At 39.3% G+C, this 19,415-nt stretch overlaps 1 protein-coding gene across 1 annotated transcript in view; it reads left to right on the plus strand.

Annotated features, from left to right (window-relative positions):
• The window catches only part of UBE2N (ubiquitin conjugating enzyme E2 N), a 40,350-nt gene extending 28,381 nt beyond the window's left edge, over positions 1-11,969 (plus strand). The window contains exons 2-4 of the mRNA XM_005889068.3: positions 9,856-10,102; positions 10,285-10,425; positions 11,223-11,969. Coding sequence (XP_005889130.1) covers positions 9,856-10,102; positions 10,285-10,425; positions 11,223-11,263 — 429 coding nt within the window. The 3' untranslated portion in view covers positions 11,264-11,969. The remainder of the gene's footprint in view (positions 1-9,855; positions 10,103-10,284; positions 10,426-11,222) is intronic.
• Positions 11,970-19,415: the final 7,446 nt, after the last annotated feature.

Consider the following 19,415-nt stretch of genomic DNA (forward strand, 5'->3'; position numbering starts at 1 on the left):
TTTCACTGTCCTGTTTGGTAGCTACTAGCTTCATGTGCAGATTGTAGTTGAAAGGTGGCTAGTTCAAATTGATATGTGCTGTAAGTATAAATTACACACTGGATTTTGAAGACTAAGTATGAAAAAAGATTATAAATTATGTCAGTAAGTTTTACATTGGTTATATGTTGAAATGCTATTTTGAATATATTGGGTGAAATAAAACATTAAAATTAATTTTATCTTTTTACCACATTACTCTTTAATGTGGCTACTAGAAAATTTTAAATTACACATGTGACTCATAGTTCTTGTCAACAGCACTGCTATGGAGAAAAGCATTCACTGACCCATTTTTATCATGATGTACCTCTACCTGGCATTATGATTTGTAAGGAAGTAATACAATGAGGAAGTTGAGCACAACTTTGGTTTTGTTCCTAAGGCAGCTAGAATACATATGGTCACTTCTATAATTAAAAAGACATACATGTTTCTAAAATTTATTGTGTTAATAAGCAAAATCATATGATAAAAATCATAGGGCTCATGGATAAGATGTTAGGGACATAATACTCAAAAAACATTGGTTATGTTTTTTAAATGCCCACTTAAATGTCAAGGGTGAACTTGCAGATGCTCTCAAGTAATTTACAATTGTGTTTATAATGAAAAATTGATCTTTGCTTTATTGATAATCGCCCAAAAGAATTCCCTGTTAATATTTTAGAGTCATTTAAAGATATAGTGACAGGTTGCAGTAGACAGAGTAGGCATCACTGAGGCATTTCTCATTTCATGACTTATGATAAGAAATTGATGAGTTATTTAGTATACTCAGATCTTAGATGAGTTAAAAGATTCACAATTGCAGTTTTGTGTTTCAGAGAATATTCTAAAAGGGGGAAAATCTAATTGCTGTAGGTATAACATGTGGGGGTTTACATGCAAAGTGTGTTAGTTTCTCAATTGTGCCGGACTCTTTGCGACCCCATGGACTGCGGCCCACCAGGCTCTTCTGTCCATTGGGTTCTCCAGGCAAGAATACTGGAGAGGGTAGCCATTCCCTTCTGCAGGGGATCTTCCGGACCCAGGGACTGAACCCTGGATCTCCTGCATTGCAGGCAGATTCTTTACCGTCTGAGCCATTAGGAGGTGTATATATGAATAGTTAATAAATGGGGCAACTTTTCACACATGCAGATTACCACTGTTTCTAAAAATACTGTTATCTAAAATTTTACCGTACATAATTCATTACCATAGAACGTGTGAGACCTTATACTATTTCATAGTGAAGTGAAAGTTGCTCAGTCATGTCCAACTCTGCAACCCCATGGACTGTAGCCTGCCAGGCTCCTCTGTCCATGGAATTCTCCAGGTCAGAATACTGGAGTGGGTAGCTATTACTTTCTCCAGGGAATCTTCCTCTAATCCAAGGATTGAACCCAGGTCTCCCACGTTGCAGGCAGATTCTTTACCAGCTGAGCCACCAGGGAAGTGTACACACATTATTATTGAATCTAAAAACAGAAGTCCTAATAAATGGAGTTTAGTGTTATTATTTACAGTGGTGTCGTTCTGGGATTAGCTCTTTGAGTCCCAAAAGAGCTATTGATAATCAGATCAATTTGATGTTATTTAATTCCTTTGAAAGTATTTGTAGCATGAACTGCTGTATGCCTTCGGTAAAATGAGATATTTTCCTTGAGACCTAATCTTGTTGCCACTTAAATTCATATTCTGCTTTTATGTACTTCCCTTTCTGTTTTTTAGTAACCAGTTTTCTAAACATAGTCTACATTACTTTTCTATTTTCATGGCCTAACTTGAGTTATACTTGAGATTCAGTCCCAGGATTGCTTTTAAACAGATAGGATCACAAAATGCAACTAAAAGTTATACTCTGTTTTCTTTAAAAATGAATACTGTTATTTAATAAATCTTGAGACTTGTTTCTGTGCTTTGTTCTTACCCTGTATTATTTTTCAGTTGGTTATGTGTGGACTGGCCTTCTTATGTGACTTCATTTGTCAAGTCATTTTACAATGTTATCTCATAGCAATTCTACATAAGAGGTAATGTTAACTATATAGCTGAGGAAGCTGAAGCTCAGAGCAGTGTAAATTTCTGCAGAAATGTAGTTAAGTGAGGCAGTAATAATTTGAACCTGTTGTTTCTAAGACTTGAAGAATACTTCGCTGTCTTTCTGCCAAAGGATAGTATAAAACTAGAATGTGTCTCAAGTTAACTGTGTGTGAGTAGTAGCAGAAGGATTTTAGTTCCTACCCAGTTTTTGCCTTTTTAGGGGAAAAAATCGACAATTTCTGTGGGGGAGAGTTGTTCCATTTGGTTTGGGTTTTATTCTCTTTTTCCTCCTGTAATTTATGCTGTGGGTTTGTGCTGTGTAGTCAGATAATTATGCACGGGTATTCATTATCTCAAAATCCATTAGAACTTGAGAGCACATAAAAACTATTACAAAAAGTTTTGCATATCCAAGAGCTTATTCTAGAATGTGTTCCGATTAAATCTGATACATGATCAGCTCACATGATGCATTTAATATGTATGTTTTTAAGAAAGTGTCTGATTTTGAGGGTGAACTGAAGATGAGGAAGTGAAGCTCCATCTGTCTGTGACGATTGTACTGAGTGATTCTGACCCTATTTTCGGATGTGACCTTGGAGGGCTTTCTGGTAGCTTTTTATAGCTTTGAATAGAGCTGCCACTGTTTTGTGTAACCAGGGAGCGGTGTTTTGGGACTCTTGGACCCCAGCTTTTTTCCCCCAGCCTCTCTATTGATGACTTTCTAAAAATATGAAGAATTGGGATAAAACAAAAGGAGGATGGAGGTGAGGAGTCAAAATTCAAGGAATTTTACCATCACTTTTCTCATTCCTTTACACCTAATATTCATCCTAATATCTTTACTTTTCCTCCTAAAAGTGAAGACCAGACTCCTGTTCTAGTTACATTTTGGAAAATTGCCTAAGATGGGAGGCTTCTTTATTGCCTCTTGAGATTTTTAATGCTCCAAAAATGTTTGACTTTGTTTGAATCTAAAGAATATTTTGCTGAAAGTAGTTTATAGCATTTCAATTTTTTATTTGCCCTGGCATTGGAATGATTAAAATCAAGCAAGCTAGTCTTGAAGCATTACTCTAAATGGCTATGAGTTTAACACATTTTGGAAAAGAATTTGATTTTATACCTGCATCTTATGACTATTCCAGTATATAACTGTACTGATAGAGAACTCTTTTCTAGTATATGCATTACAGGCTGTAGAATGAAGTAGTGTAAGGTTTATAATTTTTCTCAAGTGAAATCAGTATAGTATTCTCATTCATTGTTTTTCATATCTAGAAGCTTAAATACTGCAGTGTTCTAAGTGTTTTTGACTACACATACATATTCAAAATGTTGAAAAGCACTGAGCACTCAGTTGCTCAGTCGTGTCCGACTTTCTGCGACCCTGTGGATTGTAGCTGGCCAGGCTCTTCTGTCCAAGGGATTCTGCAGGCAAGGCTACTGAAGCCATTCCCCTCTCCAAGGGATCTTCCCAACCCAGGGACTGAACTCTGCATCTCCTCCATTGGCAGGTAGATTCTTTACCATTGAGCCACCAGGAAAGCGCTGAAAATGTACTACTCATGCGTAATTGACTGGAGATACATCAATACGTTTTTAGAGGGTGATACAATTAATATTACCATGGGAAGTTGTTAGAGCTTAAACTTGATCAACTTCTGGTTGTTGTTATCATTCATGGTTTATTCTGTTAGGGTTTTGTTCCAACCTTGTATATATATTATAAACATAAAATTTTCAAAAATGATGCATCACAAAATTTTGAGTAAAGAGTTTTCTCGTGAATTTTATGTAGATGTTTTTCTTGTCAGCCTAGTGACATGTATACTAATGTCTCAGAAGATGATCGTTCTTCAGAATATAGTTCTGATTAAGATGACACGAATATTAGACCAACAAAAAGAAAACCTTAGTGATTGATTCTGATACAAAAAGTGAAAATGAAACTCACATTGCTGGAGTGAGCTCTTTTGCTTATATAGAAGAGTGGACTGAAGAAATTTCGTGAAAATTATAAGACTTTTCATCTGTGTCAGTTGTAACTATTGAATGTAATAACCTGCATAGTGTCAGTGAAATAATTAATTTTTGGCCAGCTAAGAGAAAAATCGCCAGTCACAGGCGTTAGTTTCTGCAAAAATCCCCTGGTCAATAATGAGCTAATATATAAAACTATACATACTATTGTCAGTTTGTGTGTTGAATATTAACATTTTTCTGACTAAATATCTATAAATATAGATTATTTCTCCTAGTACCTGAGTGGATTCTTTTTCTTGTGTTGTGTGCATCCTGCTTTGAATAAAAACTGCTTTAATGTTAAAGATGGAATTTCTGATGGTTTATTCCTTGTTCTTTGTATCATTGAATAGATTCATGATTCAGCAAGTGTTTATGGAACATCTGTAGTACTGCACACTGTTCCAAAGCTGAGGATTCAGCAATAAATGCAACAAACACAAATCCCCTCTTCCGAACAAAATAAGAGGGATATAGTACGTTTAGAGTGCTAGAGAGAAACTATGTAGGGGGTGAGAAGGAGCCGGGCTAGAGGGAGGGTGTGGGATAGGGTGGAAAGGTGTTTGCAGATTCAATTATGGAGGCTTCACTGAGAAAGCACATCTGAATGGAGATCTTGGGATCTGATGAAATTAACACTTAGTGGAGTTCAGTTCAGTTGGTCAGTCATGTCCAACTCTTTGCAACTCCATGGGCTGCAGCACACCAGGCCTCCCTGTCCATCACCAACTCCTGGAGTTTACTGAAAGTCATGTCCATTGAGTCAGTAATGCCATCCAACCATCTCATCCTCTGTCATCCCCTTCTCCTCCCACCTTCAATCTTTCCCAGCAACAGGGTCTTTTACAATGAGTCAGTTCTCCCCATCGGGTGGCCAAAGTAATGGAGTTTCAGCTTCAACATCAATCCTTCCAATGAATATTCAGGACTGATTTCCTTTAGGATGGACTGGTTGGATCTTCTTGCAGCCCAAGGGACTCTCAAGAGTCTTCTCCAACACCACAGTTCAGAAGCATCAATTCTTCGGCGCTCAGCTTTCTTCACAGTCCAACTCTCACATCCATACATGACTACTGGAAAAATCATAGCCTTGATTAGATGGACCTTTGTTGACAAAGTAATGTCTCTGCTTTTTAATATGCTGTCTTGGTTGGTCATAACTTTCCTTCCAAAGAGTAAGCGTCTTTTAATTTCATGGCTGCAATCACTATCTGCAGTGATTTTGGAGCCCCAAAAAATAAAGTCAGCTACTGTTTCCCCATCTATTTGCCATGAAGTGATGGGACTGGATGCCATGATCTTCATTTTCTGAATGTTGGGCTTTAAGCCAACTTTTTCACTCTCCTCTTTCACTTTCATCAAGAGGCTCTTTAGTTCTTCTTTGCTTTCTGCCATAAGGGTGTTGTCATCTGCATATCTGAGGTTATTGATATTTCTCCCGGCAATCTTGATTCCAGCTTGTGCTTCCTCCAGCCCAGCGCATCTCATGATGTGCTCTGCATATAAATTAAATAAGCAGGGTGACAATATACAGCCTTGACATACTCCTTTCCTGATTTGGAACCAGTCTGTTGTTCCATGTCCAATTCTAACTGTGGCTTCCTGACCTGCATACAGATTTCTCAAGAGGCAGGTCAGGTGGCCTGGTATTCCCATCTCTTTCAGAATTTTCCACAGTTTTTTGTGATCCACACAGTCAAAGCTTTGGCATAGTCAATAAAGCAGAAATAGATGTTTTTCTGGAACTCTCTTGCTCTTTCCATGATACAGCGGATGTTGGCAATTTGATCTCTGGTTCTTCTGCCTTTTCTAAAACCAGCTTGAACATCTGGAAGTTCACGGTTCACATACTGTTGAAGCCTGGCTTGGAGAATTTTGAGCGTTACTTTACTAGCGTGTGAGATGAGTGCAATTGTACGGTAGTTTGAGCATTCTTTGGCATTGTCTTTCTTTGGGATTGAAATGAAAACTGACCTTTTCCAGTCCTGTGGCCACTGCTGCGTTTTCCAAATTTTGTGGCATATTGAGTGCAGCACTTCACAGCATCATCTTTTAGGATTTGAAATAGCTCAACTGGAATGCCATCACCTCCACTAGCTTTTGTTTGTAGTGATGCTTCCTAAGGCCCACTTGACTTCACATTCCAGGATGTCTGGCTCTAGGTGAGTGATCATACCATTGTGATTATCTAGGTCGTGAAGATCTTATTTGTACAGTTCTTCTGTGTATTCTTGCCACCTCTTAATATCTTCTGCTTCTGTTAGGTCCATACCATTTCTGTCCTTTATTGAGCCCATTTTTGCATGAAGTTTTCCCTTGGTATCTCTGATTTTCTTGAAGAGATCTCTAGTCTTTCACCTATTGTTTTCCTCTATTTCTTTGCACTGATCACTGAGGAAGGCTCTCTTACTTCTCCTTGCTATTCTTTGGAACTCTGCATTCAAATGGGTGTGTCTTTCCTTTTCTCCTTTGCTTTTCGCTTTTCTTCTTTTCACAGGTATATGTAAGGCCTCCTCAGACAGCCATTTTGCTTTTTTGTATTTCTTTTTCTTGGGGAAGGTCTTGCTCCCTGTCTCCTGTACAGTGTCAGGAATCTCCGTCCATAGTTCATCAGGCACTCTGTCTATCAGATCTAATCCTTTGAATCTGTTCTCACTTCCACTGTATAATCATAAAGGATTTGATTTAGGTCATACCTGAATGGTCTAGTGGTTTCCCCTCCTTTCTTCAATATAAGTCTGAATTTGGCAATAAGGAGTTCATGATCTGAGCCACAGTCAGCTCCCAGTCTTGTTTTTGCTGACTGTATAGAGGTTCTATATCTTTGGCTGCAAAGAATATAATCAGTCTGATGTTGGTATTGACCATCTGGTGATGTCCAAGTGTAGAGTCTTCTCTTGTGTTGTTGGAAGAGGGTGTTTGCTATGACCAGTGTGTTCTCTTGGCAAAACTCTATGAGCCTTTGCCCTGCTTCATTCTGTACTCCAAGGCCAAATTTGCCTGTTAATCCAGGTGTTTCTTGACTTCCTACTTTTGCATTCCAGTCCCCTATAATGAAAAGGACATCTTTATTGGTTATTAGTTGTAGAAAGTCTTGTAGGTCTTTATAGAACCGTTCAGCTTCTTCAGCGTTACTGGTCATGGCGTAGACTTGGATTACTGTGATATTGAATGGTTTGCCTTGGAAACAGAGATCATTCTGTTGTTTTTAAGATTGTATCCAAGTACTTCATTTCGGACTCTTTCGTTGACCATGAGGGCTACTCCCATTTCTTCCAAGGGATTTTTGCCCACAGTAGTAGATATAATGGTCTGAGTTAAATTCACCCATTGCAGTCGATTTTAGTTCGCTGATTCCTAGAATGTCGACATTCACTCTTGCCATCTCCTGTTTGACCACTTCCAACTTGCCTTGATTCATGGACCTAACATTCCAGGTTCCTATGCAATATTGCTCTTTACAGCATCGGACCTTGCTTCTGTCACCAGTCACATCCACAACAGGGTGGTGTTTTTGCCTTGGCTGCATCCCTTCATTCTTTCTGGAGTTATTTCTCCACTGATCTCCAGAACCATATTGGGCACCTACCGACTTGGGGAGTTCATCTTTCAGGGTCCTCCTATCTTTTTGCCTTTTCATTCTGTTCATGGGGTTCTCACGGTAAGAATACTGAAGTGGTTTGCCATTCCACGTAGGGGAAAAGGAAAGCAAAGCCCCTGAGGGAGGAGTATGCGTGACAGGTTGAAGAAGCACAAAGCAGCTAGCCTTGCTTTAACAAAGCAGATGAGGAGGGTGGTGAGGATTGGGAAGCATAGCTGAAGATGACTAAGAGGTAGGTGGAATAAATGCATTCTTTTGAGTGGGAGGTTATAAGGACCTTGATTTTTAAAAGGTCTGTGGAATACAGACTAGGTAGGGGCTGGGGGACTCAAGGTCGAAGCAGGCAGAATAAGTTAGCTGGCTGTTGCAGCCTGCTGGGTAAGAAATGGTGGTGGCTGGGATCAGAAGTGTAGCAATGGAGTGATGATCAGAAGTATAGCAGTGTCCAGACATGGGTAGGTTCTGAAGTTTAAGCCAGCAAGGTTTGCTGATCAGATTGGATGGGTGAGGTATGAAGGAAGAATTGGATCAGTTGGAAGGATGGACTTCTGATTGACTCAATGAATGCTCTGAGGAGGAGCAGGTTAAGGGTGGGAAAGGTCATGCTAAGTTTGGGATGGTTACTAGAGATTCAGGAGTAGCTGTCGAGCACGGGGTTATGAATAGGAGGATGATTCAGGGAGAAATCTCTGCAGAATATGCATTTGGGGAGGCTTCATACATGGAGTGGATTGATCATTTAAATTCACCAGACTAGATGAGATCACCTTGGAGTGTGTAGGCACAGTAGAAGACCTCAGACAGAGCCCTGGTGCCTTCTGTAGTGTAGTGTTGGCATGAGGTTGATACCATGCATCTAGGAAGAAAGCCAGGAGAGAGTGGCTGCAGGAAGCTGGATAAAGCCTTGCAAGGAGAGCACAAACCAGCTGGGTAAGATGATGCTTTTAAGTCAGTTAAGGTGAAGGTTCAACATTAGCCATTTGATTTAACCATGTGGGACTCACTGATGACCTCAACAAGCAAGCTGGCAGCTAAAGCCTGCTTCGAGAGTTGTGTTCAAGACCAGAGCAGAGGAGGGAGGTTGGAGACATGCAAGTTTAGATGACTTTCAAAGAGGAGTAAAGCAATGGGGCAGCAGCAGGGGGCGGGGGGGGGGTGGTGGTGAGTCAAGTCAGGGTCATTTCCTTCCCCTTCTTTTTTTTTTTTTTTTTTTGAGAAATTACATTAGGTTTGTACAGTTGGGGAAAATCCAATAGAGGGGAAACGGTGATTCAGGAGAGGAAGGCGATGCTAGAACAATGTCCTTGAGGAGGTGAGGAGTTAAGATCTAAAGGAGAGGTTGGTCTTAGTCCAGAGTGACAGTCCTTTCTCCCTTAGTCATGGAAGAAAAGGTGCAGAGCACCTGGGCCCATAGGTGCAGGTTGGTGTGCAGATGCGGCAGTGAGCTTCAGGAGGGGTTTCTGTTTTCTCCTGTAATACAAAACAGGGTTGTCAGCCAGAAGTGAAGAAGTGGATGGAGGTATTGGAGGTTGACAGGAGAAAGAATGTTCAGTTAATTAGGAGCGGGAGAAAGGTGGCAAAGAGAACTCATGATATTGTTGGGGAGCAGTAAGGGTCCATTTGAGCTTGGTTCAGTTTCGATTTTAGAGACTAATCAGCTTGGAGACTAGCCAATCTCCAGCCCTGTTTAAGTGCCTCGGCACTTGTATTTCCTTTGTTCCATTAGATTTTTCAGAGGGGAGATTTTCAGTGACTTTAAAAACTAGTTTTGCTTTCTAAACAGCTTGGTTTTTGTTAAGTTTAAACAGCAGGACCTTACCTATGCAGTAATCCTATTGTTCTTTTCTTTTTTTCCCCCTTTTCTTTCCCATGGGTATAAGATCAATTTCATTAGTCTAATCTTATTCTCCACATATTTGTAGACATTTGTAGCTGCAGTTGTACATGATGTCATCAGTATTTGCTGGTGGTTGCTTTCAGCTGCTTATGATGATTTATGTTTTCTTTGAACTTTACATTTTATAAGGTAAATAGAAACCCTTTGAGAGATTGGAGAGGTTCTTTTATATCCAATTCCAAGGAGTAAATTTCTCTTAATTTTTATTTTGGTGTTTAGCAAAACGGTATTTGTTTCACAAGTGTGTTATGTTTTTCTGTTGTAGGAAACCCAGCGTTTGCTGGCAGAACCAGTTCCCGGCATTAAAGCAGAACCAGATGAGAGCAACGCCCGTTATTTTCATGTGGTCATTGCCGGCCCTCAGGATTCCCCCTTTGAGGGAGGGACTTTTAAACTTGAACTATTCCTTCCAGAAGAATACCCAATGGCAGCCCCTAAAGTACGTTTCATGACCAAAATTTATCATCCTAATGTAGACAAGTTGGGAAGAATATGTTTAGATATTTTGAAAGGTAAGTGTTATCTTTATTATCATATGCTGTTAAGAATTTTTCCTTTTTTCTCGTAAACATTCCGTTTTGAGAATCTGAATATTATAATCTTACCTTATGAAGACCGCAGAAGTATGGGAGGGAAACACAGCAGTTCTGGGTTGTTTTCATGTATGGTCATTCTGGGCCTGTTGCCTTTGTAGATAAGTGGTCCCCAGCACTGCAGATCCGCACAGTTCTGCTATCGATCCAGGCTTTGTTAAGTGCTCCCAATCCAGATGATCCGTTAGCAAATGATGTAGCGGAGCAGTGGAAGACCAATGAAGCCCAAGCCATAGAAACAGGTATTCAATATTCATTCTCCTTCTCGCCACTTCCACTTTGAAAAACAATCTGTACCACAGTTTTGGTTTTTTTGGGTCGTGTCTTGCTCTGCTTGAGGAGTCTTAGGTTCAGAGAGATCGAACCCAGGCCATGGCAGTGAAAGTGTCAAGTCCTAACTGCTGAGCTGCCAGGGAATTCCTGTGTATCACCTTTTCAAAAACTTAGTTTTAACTGGGAGAAGAAAAGCTCTCTCTTAATAGTATGTAAATAACCTCTTGCCAAAAGACTTTCAGACTCCATCTTAGGGGCTACTACATGACTCCCAGATTTAAAGAGGAGCAGTGGTTGGGAGATTTTGGATTGTTGGATAAACGATTTCACAAATGTCTGAGTGCCTGCCATTCATTTAGCTATATGTAAAGATAACGGAAGACCTTTAAACTTCCTTGAGCTGTTTTTGCAATCTGTTTGATTAAATTAAACTGTGTGTCCATTTATAGTTAGAGAGTTTGAAAGCAATAAGCTTCTTGCTACAAATTTTAACAATTAATGAGGAGCATCATATGAGAAAGGAAGGAGACAACTCTTTTCATCCTTTAGAATTTTGTAGAACTTTTGAATTCTATTGTAATGTTTTGGTAATTAGATGTATAGACAGTCTTTTTGCCCTGACCTAGATTATAGAAAATGACATGAATTTAAGAAATTGTAGCATGCTGTTTTCATAATTAACTTAATTCTGTTTGTTTACTTTGTATAGAGTTTGGAAAGGAACATATTGAACTTAAGTAATAATCACGTTTGTTTTTGTCCACAGCTAGAGCATGGACTAGGCTATATGCCATGAATAATATTTAAATCGATTCGATCGTCAAGTGTGCATCACTTCTCCTGTTCTGCCAAGACTTCTTCCTTTTTTGTTTGCATTTAATGGACACAGTCTTAGAAACATTACAGAATAAAAACCCAGACATCTTCAATCCTTTGGTGATTAAATGCACATTAGCAAATCTATGTCTTGTCCTGATTCACTGTTGTAAAGCATGAGCAGAGGCTAGAAGTATCATCTGGATTGTTGCGAAACGTTTAAAAGCAGTGGCCCCTCTCTGCTTTTATTCGTTTCCCTCATCATGGTTTAAGTATAAAGCACTGTGAATGAAGGTAGTTGTCAGGGTTAGCTGCAGGGGTGTGGGTGTTTTTCTTTATTTTATTATTATTATTTTTTTTTTGGTAGGGGGGAAGGTAGTTTTATTTTAATTTTATGGGCTCCTTTCCCCCTTTTTATGGTGATCTAATTGCATTGGTTAAAAGCAGCTAACCAGTTCTTTAGAATATGCTCTCTAGCCAAGTCTAACTTTATTTAGACGCTGTAGATGGACAAGCTTGATTGTTCGAACCAAAATGGGAACATTAAACAGACATCACAGCCCTCACTAATAACATTGTGACCTTGCTGTCAAGTGTAGAATCCTCCCTTCAAGAAAAAGCTTGTGACCATTTTGTATGGCTTGTCTGGAAACTCCTGTAAATCTTATGTTTTAGTAAAATATTTTTTGTTATTCTACTTTGCCTTTGTACAGTTTCTTTTACTGTGTTTATTTCATTTTCCCAATGTGACAATCGTATTTAAAAATTATAAAACTGATGGAACATTCTATTTTGATCTTCACCATCTGACAAATTGAATGGCGAGAGGTAGATTTTGCCAATTTCTTTTCACTGATGCAGATTTGTGTTAAGATATATCACTGAATGAAGTATTTATAAGCTGGCCCTGAGCATGCCTAAAACATCAGTATGTGACATTTTTTTTTTTACCTCCTAGAAATTTGAAATAAATGTGTGTGTGTTGTCTGATTAGTTAGGCGATCATCGGTGTCTTGCCACAGTGTTTGGAAATTACTGTTCAGGAGAGTCACAGCACAGCCACACCAGTGACTGACTTTGTGTGGGACTTCTACTTGTGCCACAGTTGTGTCTGGCATTTGAGTTATGACCTTGCTCTTAGTTCTTATCTCAAAACTTCGTGTGTGACCACTGTTATTAGAAAACAGCAATCTCGTAATCATTTGGGGTTTGCTGAGGCATTTATCAGTCTTTCTTGCAGAAGTGCTGAGCAGATCTCAAGCAGTGAGCTTGCATAAGCGTCATCAGAAAGGTTTCTTCCTTAGAGGGCATCAGATCCTCAGTTAATGATTCTTACTGTCATCCCTGTAATATTTGGTGCAGGAGCTCCTTTTATTCTTTGATAATCTGCAATTATCTGCATTGACGGAGTTCTTCCCCACCACAAAGCTGTTCTTTCCCACCTTTCCATATCTAATTCCCAAGTCTTGTTATTTTAAGACATTAATGTAGTCAGTCATAAATAAGTATGTAAATGTTAACCTGTGGGTTGGAACCTTTGTCTCTTGCAGTTTAAGGTAATGGATATTGTAGCCCATCTGGATTTTCCCCACTCTTATTCTCATACCTTCTGGAGTTTCTTCAGAATGTGGTGTATTTTATTGTGCTCCTATGTAAGATGAAGAATATCTATTAAAATTACATTTTCAACATACAAAAGTTTTTGATGACTGGTAACTGGTATCCTTCAATAAATGCGTTGCTTGGAAACAAATATTAGTTTAATTCAGAGTAAAATTGTTCACAACCCAAATATTATAAATTTAAAAGCTTAATAGCAATTGTCATTTGTAACAATTGTTGGTCTCTTTAGAGTTGTCTTACAACTAAGGGAACTGAATCTCATTCTGGGGCCAAAATGAGTGAACACTCAAGCAGTTAATAGAGATCAGTTTTATTTATTGCAGGTGGCATTGCTCAGATGATAGCTAGGATGACATAGTGATTTATAAGTTATAAAATTCCAGATTTAAATCTATTGACCCACAAAAATGTATCTAAAACAGGACTCTGATGTCTACTGAGTTTTTGAGTTAGAGAAGTACAAATATGTGAATTCCTAATTTCACGGCAACATGGTTTTTTCCTTTGTAATTTTGATAAGAGCCCCCATTGTTTTGATAATACTTGCTTCCCCAACCAGTGGGATGAAACAAGAGCCAGTGTGTTGGCTGGGCTCTCTTAGAATTTAAGGGGCTCTGGGAGAGGCCAAGATAGAGTTTGAAAACTGGTAGCAACATCTGGCTTTGGGGCTTGTTTTCCTTGGCCCACACAGCATGGTTGGTTAAAACATTTTGAATTCAATGCTGACATTTTAGAAAAATTGGGAGAATCGCGTGAGAATCTAGAATTCTGGTAACTTGAATGATCTAAAGTTCTGATAACAGGAAGACGTGACCTGCCTTATGCAAGGCACCTGTTGGGAGGAGCTGAGTAGTAGCCTTCCTAAGATGAGCTTGTCATTCTTGTACTAAGTGATTCTCAGGCTGGTTAGAATCCCCTCCCAGCCCACCTGCTCCTCTCTGTAATCCTTTTCCCTTGACTTTGTCACTCCTTAGCTTATGGATGTACTCCTACTTGTCAGGGGTGATTAGGTACCTGAATGTGACTGGCATAGGATGTTCCCTCGTGGACCTCCTCATCTTATGAGGGATGCGGCTGGGGCACATGGACAAAGAGCAGTGGCAGCTCTGATGGAGAGGGGAAGTAAGCGCTTGGGAGGGACTGCTCTTCTGGATTCAATACCTCCAGGCAGGGGACCAGCTTGTGCAGAGCCCTGGGAGCAGAGAAGAATCTGAGTATATTGATAAATGGCTTCTTGAACATCAACTGCCCATTCAGAAGCTTTTCTGAAATCTGGAGGGGTTGATATGAGCCTTATGTTTTTCATGTGATTTTTAAATTTTGTTGTCTCCTTTGCTGTGATTCGCTTCCATGCTAGTGTTGGTCCGCTCAGAAGCTGCCTGATGAGATCTTAGATTTGAGATATGTATAACTTAAACCCTGCTGTAGACCAAGAGCATACTTTAATACAAAATTTCAGAAGCATTTAAAAATAAACACAATACCTAAAAAAGCCATAGGTGCTATGGTTTAGCACTCGTAAAGGAGAGTATGGGGTGGGAAATCCTGTAAAACATTAACAGTTTTAGCTAAATGGAACTAAATGGTATGGGAATAATAGGAATTGGCTACTTAACTCTAGCCATATCAACTTTTTGTTAGTTGCAGTTGCAAAGGTTTAAAAATAACAGCCTTATCTACAAAAGCTGGCCAAAAGAAAAAGGTAAAATGCCATGATTATAGGGCAGCTAATTCAACAGTCTATTTTAAAAAATGTAATTTCATTGGAATAATGTATTTTGGGACTGGGGGCAACATTTCATTTAACCGTGCAGCATGCGCTTAGTTTAAGAAATTATATTGGGGGTTATTTTTAAATGACTTAATAAGATCACAAAAACAAAACATGTTGAATGTAATAACTTGGAATATTAAGAATAAAAATCTGTACACCACCACCCAGACTGATGATACTTTGTTTCCTTAACTGTATCTTCCACCCCCTGCATTAATTTCCTTTTTTTTTTTTTTATTATTGAGGTCGGAAATTGGGAGGATTTGTTCCAAGAGTTGGTTTTGCTACATCTTTATGTTACAAATTGGACAAGTTCCCTATTGGCTGCAAAACTGGGATTTGGACTAAAATTTTCCTTGTTAAGTATAGAACTCAACCTGAAGAGTCTGGGTCCTTCCTCCTCCTGGCAATTTCATCTTTGCTACCCATTAGCTGATTTAATTTGATATGTGCCAGTTGTAGCATTTCAAGTGTATGAATGCAGACTTGCTGATAACCAAGCTGAGCATCTGTGGACTTGATGTAGTTTCTGATTGGTTGGAGAAGCGTATGGTAAGTGCCTGGATACTTAGACCTTACTGTCTCTTGTAGCAGAGCAACAACTGAATCCCATGATCTTGTAAAAGTTTATTTCATGGTGCTCTTTAATGAGCTTTAACATTTTCTGCTAATCAGTTTTACCTATGGGACAAAAAAGCTTTAGAAATAGGAGAGACTTGATAGCTCAGGTTCCCTATTGCAGAATAACTAGTGCATTTCCATTTTATATATTCCTCATGCATACTCACCCACCATGTGACTCCTATTGAAATAAACAGTTCATGATCTAGATTGTTGTGGTTCAGTCTCTCAGTCATGTCTCTTTGCGACCCCATGGACCCCAGGCACGCCAGGCTTCCCTGTCCCTCACTATCTCCTGTAGTCTCCTCAAACTCATGTCCATTGAGTTGATGATGCCATCTAACCATCTCATAAAAATGGAACACTTCATGAATTTGCGTGTCATTAGTAAATTCCAATAGCTCTATAAGTTTCATTATCATCTAGTAAGTTCACAAAGTATACTGGTTTATGTTCTAAGAGTAGACTGCTCAAGAAGACTGACTTAGATCTGTCAAGCAGCTTAGACGTGATAGGTTGGTTGCACCCGATTTCAAGTTGGTGCTGTTTTCCTTATGTTTTGGCAGGAAGTAATAGAACTGTGAGTAACCAAAGGAGTAGGACCAAATGGTTGCAATCCGTGTTTTTTCATTCTGAAGCAGTAAATATTTTGGGCTTTCCAGGCCATGGGTCTGTCTCAGTTACTCAGCTCTGTCAGTGTGGTGAGAAGACATCCGTAGACAGAAACAAATGGGCGTGCTGTTCTCTGCTCGGACAGAACTTTAGTTTTCACGTCAGAGTATTTTCCCCCCAACTACTGAAAATGTGAAAAGCATTCCAAGTTTGTAGAATACACACAAACAGGCTGGGGTCTCCATTTGACTTGTAGGAGAAGGAAATGGCAACCCACTCCAGTATTCTTGCTTCTTGCCTGGAAAATCCCATGGACAGAGGAGCCTGGCGAGCTAGTCCATAGGGTCCCAAAGTCAGACACAGCTGAGCACGCGCGCACCAGGCTGAGTTAACCCCTGCCTACTTGACAGTGCCTGATTACTTGCTCTTGTGTTATAAGCAAGATATGTCTCCCCCCCTTTTAAAAAGTGATGTGTCCATGTTAACTTGCTTCAGTCGTGTCCAGCTCTTCGTGACTCCATGGACTGTAGCCCGCCAGGCTCCTCTGACCATAGCGATTCTCCAGGCAAGAATACTGGGTGGGTTGCCATTTCTTCCACCAGGGGATCTTCCCAACCCGGGGATTGAACCTGCATCTCTTAGCTGCATTAGCAGGCAGGTTCTTTACCACCAGCTCCATCTGGGAAGCCTTTAAAAAGTGGTATGTTAACTGTTACTCCAATAACAGGAATGATTTGTGCAGGTGTCACTTTTCTGCTTTGATATTAACATACTTTGAAAGTTATACAGATTGGGCATTTATCAAGCCCTGTTTTGTTCATCTGTGATATATTTTCATACCAAATTTCTCAATGTTCACAGGAATGAACTTTGAACTCAGAATGTTCAAAATTACACAGGATTTGATTTTTAAAGAAAATCTGTAGAGACTTCTTTAAAAGTGACCTTTGACAGGAAATTCTGTGTAGTTTTTCAATTAGCGATTACTGAAAGGAATTCTTATCTCTGGCAGCACATTTCTTTGCTGTCTATCAAATAGATGACAGTAACTTAACCCCACCCAATCTGTACATTTAAGTTGATGCGAGTTTTATAAATAATGCAGTACACACCTTTGACCATATTTTGATTGTGCAACTTGAAGCATTTTTGTTGACTAGGTTCCCAGAAGTAGGTGAGAGTTATATGTTTTTTTTTTTTTTAATTTTTGGCTGTGTCAGGCCTCCGTTGATACAGACTTTCTAATTGGGGAGAGCATGGGTCATCATTGTGGTGGCTTTTCTTGTTGCTGAGCACAGTCTTTAGGGCACGTGGGCTTCAGAAGTTGCAGCTCCTGGGCTCTAAAGCACTGGCTCAGTAACCCTGCATGCGCTTAGCTGCTCCATGGCATGTGGGGAACTTCCTGGATCAGGGATTGAACCTGTGTCTCCTGCACTGGCAGGTGGATTCTTCACCACTGAGCCACCAGGGAAGCCTGCATTTAAAAATTTAATAGTGGTGCTACATTGCCACACCAGTTTATTCTGGCATCCTTAACCTGAATACCGTTTTTGTCTGTATAATATTCCACCATGTGGACACATTACTAGTTAACCATTAGGGCTTTGGGCCTGGGCATTTTATTTCCATGCCTCACCAGTTTGGTTACCTTACCTTGGTAGGTACATTTGTGTCCGCATTCCTTTAGATTCCTGGTGTATTAACTTGATCAAAAGGTATGTTTGATTACACATACCTCTTACTATACAGTAATAGCCAAATAAAGTGTTTTTTATTTCACTATGGAATGAATTTGAGTAAAAACTGAGAAAAGCAGTAAGATATACAGTACTATTATGTCTGGCACTAGTGTTTAGAACCAGATAACGTGATGTCCAGAGGGTAGTACTCCACATATTGGGAAGAACAACTTCTGGGAACATAATCAGTTGAAATCACATCAAAGTAGAGAAATATAAGACTAGTTTCTGAGTAAATTAAGGTCTTTGCCATAATGCAGTGCCAAGATAACACTTAGGGGCCTTCCCATCTTACTGCTCGAATTTAGCCAAGGGAACTTAGTCAAGTAAAAGTGAAAGTTGCTCAGTTGTGTTCGGCTCTTTGCGAACCCATGGACTCTACAGACCATGGAATTACAGAATACTGGAGTGGGTTGCCTTTCCCTTCTCCAGGGGATCTTGCCGACTCAGGGATCAAACCCAGGTCTCCCGCATTGTAGGTGGATTCTTCACCAGCTGAGCCGCAAGGGAATTAGTCAGGAAGGTACTAAAAGTTAAGGCGAGGAGCAGCACCAGGGATGAGATCACTTTTCAACCTGAGTTTTGTCCTACAGTTCCATATAAAATGTATGAAAGTATTTGATTGGGAATCACATTTTCAAATAAAAGATTTTTGTTTTTGAAAATGGTACATGTCTTAAAAAATAGAGCTTACATCTTCAAGGACATTTTCTGATGTATAAATAACTCATCTCTGTGCCTTACTAGAACATAAGCTCCTTGAGGGTAGAAACTTTTCTATGCTGTGGCACTAACGCTGGGCATAAAGCAAATGCTGACCACTGTGCAGCTAACAGTGAATGTTGCATTAAGAATTTATGAAACAAGGTACTGTACTGGATGGAAACTTCATTTGAGGACCATCAGCTACAACATTCCAGCTGTAACATATCTGTCACAAATCATACTTTAATAAATTCAACTAGTGTTTAACTAGTTCTGTGTAAGAGATCTGTAGAAAATTCTTGTATTCCAATGTGAAGACGTTAGAAAATGCCAAGCTTTCTCTTTTCTTCCAACTTAACAATCTTAATCAAAACCAAATGAGATCTGAGTAGAACTTTTATGTGAGGATTCTAAAGTTGATCTTATGTAAACAATTATTTTGGGTAAATAAAATGGCCTCACCAGTCACCTTTTTGAAACAGCTGTAATAATTAATTACCGTGACCATAGTGTAGAAAGTATCTGCAACATATTACACCAAAGTACTCAGGATAAGCCAACCCCCTTGAAAATTAACAATTTAACACTAACTCCATTAGGAAAGGAGAATAGCAATAAATAAGAGAACCACAGTGGCATGACTGATGTCCTGTACAAGATGGAAAACATAGAGTGGGAGAGTAATGGCAACACCTTACTGGTGAGCCCTTTTACGTTAGTTAATTCCACTATTAAGAATCATAAAAAGGAAGTGTATAAGTAAACGACTAGCAGAAAATTATATGGCCATCAATGGGAAGATAGTAAGTAAAGCTGTTACTGTGGAACACCAGACAAGTTTTCACTTTGACAGTGCTAAGCTGTGTTAAAAAAAAACTCATTTCCATTTTTTATTTGATGTTTCCAAATATAAAAAAAGTCAAGATTCTTACATCAATTATCTCAAATGAGACCATGCAAAGCAAAGTGTATACAACAATCATTTCCCCTTCAGTTCTGTGTGATTGACAGAAAATTGAATGGCGTATGCCTGGTTGAAAAATTTCACCAGTTTACAAAAAAAAAAAAC

This window comes from Bos mutus, chromosome 5 (genome assembly GCF_027580195.1).
Source record: "Bos mutus isolate GX-2022 chromosome 5, NWIPB_WYAK_1.1, whole genome shotgun sequence".
Taxonomy (NCBI): Eukaryota; Metazoa; Chordata; class Mammalia; order Artiodactyla; family Bovidae; genus Bos; species Bos mutus.